Here is a 14,998-nt window from a genome sequence, read left to right as displayed (position 1 = left end):
AACTCATTTTAAATAAATACCCCATCTTCAGAATCTTTCAAATAAATACTCGAGCTATGCAAAATCTTACAAAGTCTCAATTTCGTTATATATTCCGTTAAACGAACCATTAACTTGTCTACGTGGCATGTGTGACGTGTCAATTCCTATTGACTGGACCTGTCAACAAGAGTATTTTAGACCACCCAAAAATTTAGTTTGCACGTTTTCATTCCCTCACTATCTCCCTTAACCCTAAATTGTCAGCCTTCTCCATTGAGTTTGCACGTTTTCATTCCCTCTGCAAATTGAGCATTGCACTTTGCTTAGATATCACAATATTCATTTGCCTCATGTATAACTGCTAAGGTCAGAATTGTTTCTAATCGGGAAAAAAAGAAAAACCGTAACTGCTAAGGTCAGCATCTAGGCCAACAAAACTATAATACTGAGAGACTCAAAATGAGAATCAACTTAATCATAAAAGAACTTGATTGCATGTAAAGGAAGTCTTGTATGTAGCCAACTTGTTTACAACATTAAAAAAAATGTTCCAAAGCCTGTTCTCTAGTAGTTCGAAGTCTGGAAATTTGAAAGCATAATAATTGAAACTGGAAAGTTCAATCAACCAAAATAACCAAAACCAAATGCAAAGACAAATTAGATGATCAGATGATGCCAAGGTGATTCATCATGACCTCAAAGTCTGGAGATTACATTCATATCAAAGTAATATAAGTTCATAATTATGCCTTCTTTGGTGGTCTTCCTCTTTTCCTAGCATTAGATGTACAAGTTGTCGATGCTTGGCTTGCCTGTTCAATGACATTAATTGCATAGATATTCAGTTAAGTTCAAATATAAAACTAGTCAGTAATTTTAGCAATTTAATATAAGAAAGGAATACCTGAGTAGAGGGTGTTGATGATTTTCTACCAACATTATGTTGCAGAGGTGCATGAGTAGTGGATGGTGTTGGTGGAGTTGTTCTTGTAGAAGTTGAGGAAAATAGTACAGCTCCTCTTGCAGATGTAGATGTAGATACTGAAGTAGTTATTGGTTGTAGCTAAAAATACAAAGCATTACAAACATCATAAGAAAAAACCAATTAGATATATGCATGCATTGATAGATTCATTTTAAAAATTTTCTAGGTTCACAATACTTGATAGGACATATGACACCAGCAGGCAACAAAATCAGAATTTTCAGCTAAATTAAAAGTGAAATTCAGCACAACTAATAACTTACTGTAGCAGCTGCACTGATTTGTGGATTTTTTCTTGGCCTTCCTCTTGGTTTTGGGGCAGGCTTTTGTTTTGGAGGAAGATGTCGATGACATGATCTTTGATTGTGTCCTGTTTTACAAAGCATCAAACAATAATTATAAGGCTTAACTTGAACGACAACTGAAAAATTAATCTGCAATGACAATACGAGTTGTTACCTGGTTGACAACAACGTCCATAAGTCATGACTGCTCCAGTCTTTCCAAGCGTAGTTCTTGTTGAATTGTCTTCCTTCTCGAAATGATCTTTTATCCGTACTTTCCTTGGCCTTCCTGGTTGCCTAGTATAAGAAGGTGGAACTGGAGTTGGATAATCTGTTCTTGGCCACATCATCTCACCATTAATTGGGTTGATAAGGTTGTTATAAGCCTTGAAATAAGTCTCTGTTAACAACATTTTATCAACAAAGGTGTCTATTGACATTCCACCCATGTAGTGTATTGAAGCGATTGCATGCTTGCAAGGAATACCTCCTAATTGCCATTTTCTGCACTCACACATTGATTGCTCCAAGTTAACAACAAATTGTTCACCTGGACCCTTCACTTGATATTTAGGTCCTCCTGACCATTCAACTGTCAACGCACCAGTTAGCACTTTTCTGTGCTCAATCTTTTTGAATACTTTAGGACACACTTTGTGAGGCCATTTCTTCATCTTATCCCTCCTTGTATGAATTCTTCTCATCAAAAGACACCTGATCAACTCAAGCATAGTGATAATTGGCTTATCTCTAGCTGGAAGGATAGTCTTGTTAAGGGACTCACACATATTGTTCATTAGCATGTCACACTTAACATAAGTTCGAAAGTGTGATTTTGACCAATACTCTGCTGGGAACTTAACCAACCAATCAAATGCAGCTTTGCTCAAGACCTTGAGTTCATCCATGTGTTTTTTAAACCAAGGCTGTGTAGTAGACTTTGCAGCTACCCACAGTTTGTCTTTTAGCACTTTCCCTCAAAACTTCGATCTAAAGTTTGTATAAAGATGCCTTGTACAGAAGCGATGCTCAGTATTGGGGAGTACATCATTAAACGCACCAGGAAGTCCTTTCTGTTTGTCTGAAATGAAAGTCCAACCGTACTGGTTTACAATGTTCAAATCATACGCAATAGCTCAAGAAACCATGTCCAGGAATCCCTTGATTCCAACTCCACTACTGCATATGCAATGACCCATGTTTCATTATTAGCATCAATGCCACAAGCAGTTAGTAATTGCCCTCCATAAACTCCTTTCAAATGGCAACCATCTAACCCAACCAAACATCTACAACCTTCTTTGAACCCTTTCTTACAAGCTTCTAAACATATGTACAACCTTTTGAACTTTGGATAGCCATCAACGAAGTCACATTGCATTTTAGTTGTAGTGCCAGGATTAGTCCTCTTCAACTCTTCACAATAATCCCAAAGCCTATCATATTGCTTTTTCAGGGTTCCTTCTATTTCATCGATTGCTTGTCTTTTCGCTCTATATGCTTTCATGTTAGAAACCCAGCAGTCCACTCATCAGAGGCAACATCTACTATTGCATTTACAGGCATATTTGGATCTGATTGCAGTCTCTTCTTGAACTTTTTTGCTAACCAATCTGCTGTACAAATGCAATTATTATAAACCCTTGAGCAAGAATGCTCTCCAACATATTTTTTGACCTGCAATGTATAATCATTAGGAGCTCTCTTTCCAGCATAAATTAGCCAAGGGCAGAATTCGCCTTTGCATAAAACCTTCAGCTTAAATTCCTCATTTATCTTCCATCTCATCTCATAACCGTGCAACATTGCATACTCTAGAATGGCTGCTCTGAAAACATGACAATTACTAAATAACATCCCTAACTCAAATTGGGGGTCCTTCATATCAGTTTCAGAGTTAAACTCTAGCTCCCTTTTTCCCCCAGAATTATTTCCATCATCAGAGTCATGGATGCTTCTCAGTTCCTCATTTGAAAGATGGTCTTCTTCCTCTTCTACATCTTTCAATTGAAAATTATTCATTACCATATCCCAACTTTCAGGTTCCATGCTATGACTAAAATTATTTGTAATATTTGCTTCACTCCCATAAGTAGTTTCACCATCATTAGCACATGCATTGACACGAGCACTTTCACCATCTTTGCCACTAGCTTGAACATCAATACCACTTGTTATGCCATCACTATAACCAACCTCTTCATAATCATCATCCCCACTGTAATCACTATCAACAAAATTAGCTTCAGGATGATAATCTCCCTCTAAATTTTCGTTATCATTGTCATCCTTCTCATTAGCTAGTTCAACATGCATTAAATCACAAGCATTGTCATCTTCATCTAAGTGATCTAATCCTAACTCTTTAGTCACAATATTTTTTCTATTTCTAACTCCCACATTAGAACTTTTACTGAGGTCTATTCCAAAGTCATTGAGATCCCACCCTAAGTTAGCAATATCACAAGGAGCAGAGTCTAGTATATGCTCTAAGTACACTTCAATTATCCTCACATCTGGCACAAAAGCCACCATATCAACAACATCATCATCCCTTTTTAACAAAGTCATGGCAGCTCCAATTCCCGTCCCGGGCAACTTATACCAATAATTTATTATGCCATGATGACCTAATTCTTTTGCCATTGTAATAATCTCACACATAGACATATTATCCTTGTCACAATAGTCAAAGTGAGCAATATGTCCATTTACATAGCTCAGCGGTAGCATATCGCCATTGTGATACATTCTAATTGTGAATTTATCTGGATCAACTGCAACATTGAAAGCATAATTCAATTCTCTAATTCTTTAAGTAGTATAGAAAGTGTAGATTATATTGTTATAAATATATATCCATCACGCCATAACACAAACGTAGTAGCAAAATGAACAAGTCCTCATGGTTTTTTAATAAATGAACAATCCCAGAGAGAGAATTGAAAACTCACCATAACTTAGTTCATCAAAATATCCAGTCCTCAATGCCCAGGCCATCAAATCAACAAAGTCAAGCACAATACCTTCGCAGCAAAGAGAAATATACTCAATTCTCTAGTTTTGTAAGAATCAGAAAGACTGATTTGATCCCTAAAGACATAAAGACATAACACCACGTAAATTTGATAGATTCAGGGATACTATACTCGAAATTACACCCTACTTCATCAAACAAAAATCATGTTTCTTACCAATCGTATGTTCACTTGCATATAGAGGGATTCAGGGAAGTATTCTTCAATCCCGACCTTGATCTTCACTCTACAAACACAATTTCAGAAACTGAAAAGAATGTTTCATATTGCACGTACGCGTGAACTGTAACAAGAACGGCAAAGAAAACGTGCAAACTCAATTGAGAGGGCTGACAGTTTAGGGTTAAGGGTTTAGCGGGAATAAATTTTTGGGTGGTCTAAAATACCCTTACTAACAGGTCCAGTCAATAGGAATTGACACGTCACACATGCCACGTAGACAAGTTAATGGTTCGTTTAACGGAATGTATAACGGAATTGAGACTTTGTAGGATTTTGCATAGCTCGAGTATTTATTTGAAAGATTTTGAAGATGGAGTATTTATTTGAAATGAGCTTCAAAGTTCGGGTATTTTTTTGTAGTTTACCCAAAGAAAAATAAGGCTCGAGTATAAGAAAAGAACATGGTTGATGATGTGTTGGCTAAAGTGCCTCTAAGACTCATAATAAGTGTTTTCTTGAGACACCATCGGTCATTATTGTTGTTTTTTTTCCGATTACTTTATGAAATCCTTGTTGATAATAATACGAGTATTTATTGGTTAATTAAGACATGTGGACTAAGTTTTAGTTTGCCTCTCGCCCCCGTTAGTACCCAAAAAAATATCATTGATGTTCTTATAGTTAATATCACCTTATAGTATGCTCAATCAAATAAAAATATCACCTTATAGTATATACTGTTAATCTTCTTAGTATTCAATCACAATTTTGGGACTATGTACTAGACTTCCCCAAATGTGTATCTCCTTCAAAATATAATTATTTGCATATGTACTTAGACCAAGTCCAAGTATATCTTCAGCTATAGGACATTTTGAATAGTTTTATTCCTTGTTTGGCAGCCCAACATATTTTGGATTGGGTGAGCATCTGTCCAATGCCAAAATTACAATATAATACTACCTAATTTCTCTAAATGTAAAAATAAAACAAGAGCCGCGTGTAAACTAAAAACAAAAAAATACGACGGGCCGCCACTAACTACGTATCATATTATTATAGTAACACATTCTCTAGTCGTCAGTAAGGAAAAATATAGTAGGCTTGTTAGGTTCTGTGATGTCTACCGTCCCTTCTAACATCTTCGCCACCTTCCCCATCGACGGCCTCATCTCCGGCCGGTCTTGAAGGCACCACATCGCCGTCTTCACCATCCGGTTCACCGTATCAAAATGCGCCTTACTATCATAACAATGCTTGATCTGACGGTCCAGAATATCTTCCACATTCATCTCCTTAAACACCTTATCAAACGCCCATCTCGGAAAATACCAATCCTCGCTCTCTATCATTGACCCTTGAATCTCGTTATTCCTTACCCCACTCACAAGCTCCAACAACACCATTCCGAAGCTGTACACGTCAGCCTTGGGCGTGATCGGGTCCATCTTGACCCACTCAGGCGCCATGTACCCTCGTGTCCCTTGCATCCGCGATATGCTCACCATGTCCTCCTTCTTCTTCAGCTTCGCCAACCCAAAATCCGATATTTTCGGGCAAAAATCATCGCCCAGTAGTATATTTTCCGGCTTAATATCACAATGCAACACCCATTCGAGACACTCCTCGTGCAAGTAAGCAATTGACCTCGCTACCCCCAACGCAATGCGGTACCTTATTCCCCAATCAAGAATCGGCTTCTCATCCGCCGGGGCTCCATTTTCCGAGTCCTGATCCGTAGACGAAACCCGAGCCGGTTTGAAAAGGTACTTGTCTAGTGACCCATTTGGAACATACTCGTATACTAGTATTCTCTGACCTTTCTCGGCGCAAAAGCCCCATAACCTGACCAAATTGAGGTGGTGCATCCGTGCAATGATCGTCACCTCCGCCCAAAACTCGGCGTCGCCGCCTGTCACTTGTTTCAAACACTTGACCGCCACCACCCTCTGATCCGTCAGCTCTCCTCTGTAAACATCCCCAAACCCGCCTCTCCCGATCAAATTCGAGAAGTCTTTAGTCGCCGCTTTCAGCTCGGCGTACGAAAACCTCTTCGGCCCGCCGGCCGGAAGAAACTCAAGCCCGAGCGTCCGAGCCATATCTCTATACTTTATGTACTTCTTGATAAAGGCCCAGAAGAACAACACCCCGGAAATCAGCTCAGCAGCGAAAAGAGTACAAATGATCACTATGTTCCTGGTGGTCGCATTCGACTCTTCCGGCGGCAAGGGAAGGCTGATCTGCACCGGACACGTCGTCTCCAGCAGCTCCGTCATGCCGGTGAAGTTTGACTTATCGGTTTCGGAATTGTCAACACGTAGAAACATAGCTCTTTCCGACCCCGGCGACCAGTAGCCGTATAGCAACCGGTCCAGCTGCAGCACACAGAAGCCTTGGCCGTCGTATTTGAACATGAACCCCTCGCAGTTGTCTCTGCTTAAACATCTTGACTGGCATTGACTGAAGTTAGTTGCGGGCCAATTCGTCTGGTTTGACCCGCCGGTAAAGTTGACGTAATCGAGCTGAAGAAAGTTGGTGGACTTTTTCGAAAGAGGGATCTTCCTAAGACATCCTTGGTCTTCGATTTTTCCGTTCGGTACCGGAGTAAACCCCGGCGGGCAGACGCAGTAGTAGTCTGAAGTCGCGCCGTCGCTGACGCAAATGGCGTTGGGTCCGCACGTGCCGTGCACCTGACAGAGCTCGTAGCCGGATTGCCAGACGACTGTCCAGCTATGCAAGCTCGGATCGAAGCTGTAGATGCGGAGGTTGCCGTCGTTGTCAAGAGTGAGTCTTCTTGATCTTTTGAGACCGAAGTCGGAGACGATGAAGGACGCGCCGTTGGCCTGCGTCATTTTCCCGGCGCTTTCGAAGCTCTGGAAGGCGTTGGTGAGGTCCTGGTAGGGTTCGGTGACGTTGAAGACGAGCTGGGTGGAGTTGATGAACCGGAACTTGCGGTTTTTGGAGACTAAAGTGAAGTTGTTTCCAGTTAAAGTCTGGTTGGGTAGCGCGGTGTCGGTGGGGAAGGTGAAGCTCTCCCAACCGCCGTAGATTAGGTTTCCGTCGTTGCGGAGCTTGAGCTGCGTGGTGTTGGTTTCACCGGAGGGGGTGTTGGCCAGAGGTTTTGGTTAGAGGAGGAGGAGGAGTTGGAGAGGAGGAGGAGGCCGGTGGAGGTGATGGAGAGAGCGGCGGAGGGGGCTAGTGGGTAGGTGGTGGACCAGACGACGGAGTTTGCGGCGGAGATGTTGTGGAACCAGATGGAGAAGTTGAAGAGGTTTGGGGAGGAGGGGAGGGGGAGGAAGCCGGCGGCGAAGGCGGAGTTGGGGGAAAGGAGGGTGAGATCGTCTCGTGGGGTCCATGGGGAGTTGGAGATGGAGAAGGAGGAGAGGGTTTGTTGGGCGGAGGAGGGCGGCGGGGTTGAGATGAAGAGGAGGAGGAGGAGGAGGAAGAGGAAGAAGGTAGACATGGTTTTTGGGATTCAACTGATCATTCAAGTAGAACATGGAGTTGCGTTTGTTTTTATATAGATTATAGAGGAGAGTAGAGGTTACGCTGATTCTGATACGATCGGATTGTTTTTGTTTTGGTCAGCGATCGGATTAATGTTGTTTGGTGGTGGAAATTTGATGGCGGCCGACGGGGGTTTGAAGGACTTGACTTTTGAAGTCTGCTGTTGACTTGGAACCTGAGCTGAGAAGAGAGAGCAGGGAGGGATGGGCTCCCGCCAGAAATGGAGGGACCCAGATGACATGTGAACTGAGATTAATATATTAATGATAGGGATAGATAGGGCTTCTTGGATATATTCATTTCTGTGTGGAGTAAAGCTTACGAGGGTGCCTTGTTGACTGGGCAAGATGACTAAGAAATCAGAAGCCCTAGACCCCTAGTAGACGTCCTAACTGCGAATAGAAAGTCCGTGTTATCGGTTTGGATATATATATGATGGTATGGCTGATGGCTCCCAAATTTACCATACCGTAACAATAAGGGGCGATGCCAAAATTAACCCAGTGGTGATTATTGGATCACAGATTCACAATGTAAGGGGCACTTGTTTCTTCTTAATTCTTCTCCTAGCTTTAAGAGAAGGTTTTCGACAGAATGCGTTCATTTTGTTAACTGTTGTCACATTGGTGTTATGCGAAGTGTTTTGGCGTATCAAATTCAGTGAGAGACGTCATATAGTAGCTGAATCGAAATGGAGTTAGCAAGTTCATCTTCGACATGTATTTCACAAAAGTTAATCTTTAAGCTTATACCATTGCACACATACAAATCAATGTTGCAGTTTGGAATCACTCTCTTCCCCTTACTGTTGCTTTAAAATGCTGTACATTTAGGTTTAAGCTTTAGTTCTCTTTTGTTTTTCCATTCTTTACAACAACAACAACAAATTATGCAAGTTTTTCCATCTAGCTAGGCACATCTAGTTTGGATATTTTCTTTCATGTTTCAGGCAACGTTGCCACACCGGCGTGAAAGACACTTCAAACTGATCTATATATAGAAGTCAGAAACAGAAAAAAAACCATCTTCAATAATAGAGGTCGGATTGAATTTGATTGGATGTAGGTCAATCTGAATTTAATTTGAATAATACATGGCTGTCTTGATTGTGATTTGATGCGATATTTAGTCAATTGAAGGTGCTCCACAATCTCAAGACTTTGCGCAACCCGCCGGGAGGCATCCTTTCCAGTTCTCTATTCTGTGTTTCCCATCATATATAGTCGAGGGAAGGGAATGAAAGAGCTACACTATGCAAAATTGTTAATTTGAAAGCTACCTATAACACTTAAAAAGTACTACGTACTATTTCATTCTTTCATCTAGGCCAAAGTATATGATTTACACAAACCGACAAATGACAGCAAGCTAGTCCTGCCTTGGATCATGGGTTCTACTAAGTTGTTGCATTGGAAAGAAATTAAGTTAAATTGATCGACAATACCAATGAAAGAATTAAAGTTTAAGATCATATTGAACAGTTAAACTGCATCGAGGAAGAGAACGAACCCCATATCCATAACTAATATATATGTAGTTTATGATTGAATATGCAATAGTTTCAAGGCAACCTATGCAATCTGTTTGGAACATTTTCATCCTGAATAATCACACAAAAAGTAATGGGGTCGAGCCTATACAACTCTAGGGAAAAAAATCAAGTAAATAGTAATTCAATGTAATTCCTAACATGATCTAATTTAATTGTAGCCCTCAATGGCTAGTTTATTAATTCCTTAACTTTTTCATGCCATGAGTATGAGATTGATACTCGCTGCAATGTTCAGCTAAGCTAGATTAAGGAAGGAATGGCGTTGTTGGTGGTAACAAAACCATGGTAATTTTGCCTCATCATGCTCGACTGGTAGAAAGGGTTAACGACGTTCGGATCGTACAAGCACAACATGTTGTTTTGTTGATGATGAGAAGGCGAGACATTGATGGAAGCTTCAAGAATGCTCTCCCAGCTCTCCTCCACCTCTTCAAACTGAATCAACATCTTCTCTTCTTCCTCTTTCCGAAAACGAATTAAGGGCTTCACGTCCACGTTATCCTTACCGAACTGAATCAATGGCTTCTCCCATTTTGTACTAACAAGAATGCTGCAGTCGTCCTCCGTTGGGGTTTCACTAGAGCTCTCCACTAAAGAAGAGGATGGCGATGAGGTCGGAGTGGAAGAGGACTGATCTGTCAACTGCCACATCCCATGGAGGAAGTTCTCAAGAGCATGGATCTGAATATGTGGGATTCTATCAATAAATGGATACTCGTATGCACCACACAATCCCATCGCCTTACACCAGTCGTAGAATTCACCGAGCTCATTTGCTTGCACTGCTGCCTTCTTGTAAATCCCAAAAGCCGTTATGCAATTCCGATAAGGCATCTGAAATAGGCTATCAAGAACCATAACAATTTCCCTCCTAAAGATTGTGTAACACACAAAGCTGTCTCGAATTAGAAGTTTCATGGCTACTTGGACCAAATAGCTTCTAGCTGCCGGCCCTGTGGGCCGGCAGTCCATGACTCGATCAATCAGGCTTTGTAGCTGCGGCAACATTTCAAGCATTCGACTCATTTCTTCCATTTTTGCTGATAAGCTCTGAAACTTTGGTTCATCATCTTCTTCTTCCTCTTGTTCATCTTCTCCTTCCTCTTGATATTGTAGTTGTGGTAATTCTTGGGGTGCCGTGTTGTCCAAGAAAAAGCAATGAAGAGCTTCGTCGAGGAGCTGAGCATAGGATCTGATAAACGCTGTGTAGTCTGCTGAAGCAGAGGAGGAATCATCGCGAAAGCGACAGTTGTTGAGAGACATCAAGCCAATGGAACGTATCCAAAGGAGCTCACTCCGAAACAAACTGTCGTCGGGGACTGCACGGAGGAGACGGTGGAGGAGGATCAAGCACTTGAGTGCAACTCTCCAGCATCGAGTCTTGCTGAAGCGGCGAGAGAAGCTGAGTGAGAATTCTCTCAAAGTGGTTGGAGAGATGGAGAAGATTTTCAAGAGCTCTTGAATGTACTTTTCCGGCAAAGGCAAGTCATCCGGAGCGGTTGCTTTTATGATGATGAGTTCCACGTTGCAGAACCCTCCAACCGTGGCGATCTTTGCGTAGCTCACGGAGGTGTGCTCTCTTAGAGCGGTGAAGACTTGCCGGAATCGCCTCTGCATTTTGGAGAAGAAGAGATAGAGAAGTTGCAGGACTAGTACTATGATGTGTCTAGGTAAATGAAGTGGGATGAGTTGCTTAGTTGCTTTATGTGTATACAATGACAATGTAGTGGCTTTGATAAGATCGAAGCTTCAACTGCCCAAAGTCTGTAACTACAAGAAAACTAAGTAGAATATTGATGAATCAGTCAACAAGAAGGAGGCTAGCTAGTGCTGATCAATTTGTCAAGGAGGCTAATAGCTAATGAGGACAGATGTATATGAGTTTAATCAGATAGAAACAAATGGGTTCCTTATTGGTTTCATCGTTCTTTTGGTTAAAGTACTGAAATCAAATTCTTCTAAAGAGCATTTGAGAACATTTAGCAATTTAGTTGCCAAAACTCTCGTTGTATTCTGTTTGTCGCAAGGGGAGAAGTTGCAGTTCACAATATGAAATCCAGTCCTGAGATTTTGGATTTGCAATCTAAATATAATACATATTAGATATCTCTCCACAATATATATGTAACTGTTGGCTATGAATATGTAGAAAATCTAAACCTTCACCCTCGACAGTTATTTCGTCACAGTGTATGTCTTCACCTTATAATCGTTTTGTAACTTTGTATTTCCATCTTGGGTAGAAAGCTAATAGGAAAATGCATTTGGGTTCAGCACTTGGGTAGAAATTGTTGTTTCATGAAACTAAAGACATGCAAAGTGGGTTTGACATTTTACAAAATAATTTGGATAAATATTTTTAGGTCCCTTTATTAATTGGATGAATACTTTCCAGAACAAATACACAACTCTCCACCCTCATCACTTTCTTCTTCTTCATTTCTCCTTTACTTCTTCTTCTTCTTCGTTTCTCGTACTCTTCTTCGTGCCAAGAAACCCCGATGAAAAACTTTCAGGGTAATAGCGGATTTAACCGCACGGTGGGTTGTCGCTCTTCCTCTTCTTCATTCAGGTCCTTCTTCGTCTTCTCAGACTTTCGTTTTTCCTTCTTTCTTCGAGTCTGACTGGTTTCCATATATATTTGACCCGACGCTGCCACATACCAGGCACACCAGCGTTCAGACATATTTCTACATATAATATTGGATAAAAGTTATAAATTGTTCCGGTGGTTTGAGTTTATGGTTACCGTGGTTTAATTATGATTAATTTTAGTCATGTTTTATATATCGACTAATTATAGTTCAATAATAACATTTTGTCTAACACCGTGATAATAAACAACAGACACTCTCGGGCTCCACATTTGAATTGTTATTTGGTCTCTTGATATCTAAATCTCTTCTACAATTTTCTGGAAACAGATATATCCACCCACCAGAATTCCAATGAGCTTTTCACTTGCTCCAAAAGCTCTAAACATCTAATTGATCGCAGACATGCATTCTCATCCTACATACCCTTAGCCGTTGTTTCAATCTTTAATCCTTTAGTAAGAGCTAGCAATTCAACATAAAAAGGGCGCATATCAATAAAAAGTTAACATTAATCAACATAAAAAGGGCATATCTAAGCATCTTCATCTTATAATTCGTAGACCTCATTTGCTGAAGCTGCTTTCAGTTTTAGTACAGGAAGTTATGAATCAAGAAATCAGGAGTTGAAAGTGGACAAGCAGCTCGATCATAACCTTGAATATTCTATATATACCTCTCTTATTCGTCTATGGCCTCCATGTCGACCTAGCTCTCTGGTCTACTTTCTTTCTGTCCTCTTCAACATCCACCGGCATGATCAATAGCTTTGCAGAAGGTGCAATCCATCGCAACGAGTCCTCCAATTCTATAAAGTCTCTACTTCCTACTACTGGTGGGTTCGGTATCCTCACCAGCAAAGCGGAAGTTACAGGCAATGGTGGCAAAGAGGTCATCTTTCTATAGTTTTTAAAAATGGTGAGAGCCTGAACTTTTTTATTGTAGGGGCTTACTTCCTTGCAGCGGCTAAAACTTTTAATGAAGCTCACCAACCTGGGAACATATGTTGAATCTGACGACAACCGTTCTTGGTCCCAAAGTTCCCCAACTAAAATTGTGGCCTCATCAATAATTATGGTCTCATCATGACTCTGATCTTTAAAGGAAAGCTTGGCACTCAAATAACCATCAAAGAACTCGAACCGATGGATCCTTTTGGACTGGATTGAGGCCTCTAGTGCACGATGGCATCCCAGTAAAGAAAATTCCCCCATGTAATCAACTGAAACATTGATAAATTTCAAGTTGAAGGCACTATTCAAGATCATATTTTCACATCTTGAATCTCGCTCTGAAACAAATGAAAAAGATTCGAGATTGAAGGCTTGATCAACTCGAATATCATCAACCCCGCAAAACTTAACTTCCAAGTATTTGAGACTTGAGCAGCAAACATAACACTTGGAATTTCCAATCGAACAATATGTTAATGAGAGGTACGCGATGGACGGGCACTCACGTAGAACAGAATTGAGAGCTTGGTCCGTATCAACCCTTACAGCTTTCAAGGACAGAATTGTCAAAGACGGGAAAAGTGGCGGCTGAACTACTCCCACACGGTGGAGTTCCGGAACGTTTACACATCCTAGTTTTAGACTAGTTAAAGATTTTGCACTAGCAATGGCGATCAAAGGCAAGCGGTAAAAGTACTTGTACAAAGGAAATTCCGGCGGCCACTCACTTTTAACCAGATGCTCAGTGACACTTGCCCCTGGACAGATATCCAACTCTTTGAGGCCTATCTGACATGCATATCTCAACCACTTAGCTATAATATTATTGTCGTCTGGATGCCAATACAACCTCATATGAAGACTTAGTTTATCCAGGGGCTCTTTCTGGCCGTACTTGTTACGAAAATCTAAATACCCCTCCAAGAAGTTGATGAACCTACGATGTTGACGTTCTTGGAGAAAGTAAGCACCAAGGTGGCGCTCAAAATCATCATGCTCATTGAAATCAAGTGTAGGGAATGAGGTGACTACACCTTGCCATTGTTTGGAAGGAAAGCTCACCTGGACGGCAGCTTTAGTCGGAAGGAATGAAAGGATTTTGTCAAGAACAAGGTCAGGTAAGTTGTGAAGGTCAGGCGTGTGAGGTGATCCCAATGTGCCAATGGCCATTAGCGTTTTGGTTATGATCGATAAACCTATTTGTATTTGGGGTGTTCATATCTGTGATTGGTACTTATAATGGTGTTTGTCAAGGATACGGATCTAAACCCTATTTGTAGACCAATGCAACTAATTATACCCGTTTGATCAAGTAATTTCACGTGCATCACCTCATTCATAAATATACCAATAAGGAATGAAATCCTTGTAGAAATCCTTTGGACTTGTTCCTCATGCAATCAGATTTCCACAAATAAGGAATAAAATCCTCAAGGCAATGCAATTGCACCTTTGCATGAATCTGGACGCTGTGCACATATTGCATTCCCTAATCAAACAGAACCCAAAATAATGGTTCTTCACGTCATGCACATGTATTGTGGTGACCTAACTAGGCAGACAGGCTAGTAGGTGCACCCGTCCCATATCGTCTGGGGGAGATAAGTTGCTATGCTTATATGTGCAGAGCGAGCACCTTACATTGAGACGTGTTTTGGGGTGAAACCTCAAAAACAAAACCGTGAGGACCGGTGGGCCCAAAACGGACAATATCTCAATGGTAGGGACTAGGCTGTTATATGTATATTCCTTTAATCACTATTAAGAATATTGCTCGATCTTAGTATCTAAACAATCTATCATTAATTCAACGATAAATCGAGAGCTACCTGGATTTGCCTAAAAGATTGTTTGATCTCCCAGTAGGCTTGATTTAGCCTCGATAATAAATGTCTCACGAGATACTTGATCATATCCTCACAAATCTGGTTCACGAGTCAC

The 14,998-nt window shown here is 40.9% G+C and overlaps 3 protein-coding genes and 1 pseudogene across 4 annotated transcripts; all 4 read right to left on the bottom strand.

Moving 5' to 3' along the window:
* Window positions 1-725: 725 nt before the first annotated feature.
* On the bottom strand, window positions 726-2,159 carry LOC101300620. The gene is made up of 4 exons (XM_004298446.1): window positions 1,427-2,159; window positions 1,231-1,337; window positions 887-1,045; window positions 726-794 (listed from the first exon to the last, which is right to left on the bottom strand). Exons 1-4 carry the CDS (start codon window positions 2,157-2,159, stop codon window positions 726-728), a joined length of 1,068 nt encoding a protein of 355 aa, XP_004298494.1.
* Window positions 2,160-5,327: 3,168 nt separating this feature from the next.
* Window positions 5,328-7,954, bottom strand: LOC101312819 (annotated as a pseudogene). The gene has a single exon (XR_184530.1). The product of XR_184530.1 is annotated as a putative receptor protein kinase ZmPK1-like (transcript).
* A 1,796-nt stretch (window positions 7,955-9,750) lies between these two features.
* On the bottom strand, window positions 9,751-11,127 carry LOC101300342 (putative clathrin assembly protein At2g25430-like). The gene has a single exon (XM_004298445.1). The coding sequence runs from the start codon at window positions 11,125-11,127 to the stop codon at window positions 9,751-9,753; it is 1,377 nt and encodes a 458-aa protein (XP_004298493.1).
* A 1,666-nt stretch (window positions 11,128-12,793) lies between these two features.
* LOC101300052 (putative F-box/LRR-repeat protein At5g41840-like) lies at window positions 12,794-14,227 on the bottom strand. Its single transcript, XM_004298444.1, has one exon. It carries the CDS (start codon window positions 14,225-14,227, stop codon window positions 12,794-12,796), a length of 1,434 nt encoding a protein of 477 aa, XP_004298492.1.
* Between the last annotated feature and the right edge of the window lie 771 nt (window positions 14,228-14,998).

This window comes from Fragaria vesca, linkage group LG4 (genome assembly GCF_000184155.1).
Source record: "Fragaria vesca subsp. vesca linkage group LG4, FraVesHawaii_1.0, whole genome shotgun sequence".
Taxonomy (NCBI): Eukaryota; Viridiplantae; Streptophyta; class Magnoliopsida; order Rosales; family Rosaceae; genus Fragaria; species Fragaria vesca.
Note: the sequence above shows the minus strand (reverse complement) of the source record. Positions and strands in the feature narration are given on the sequence as shown.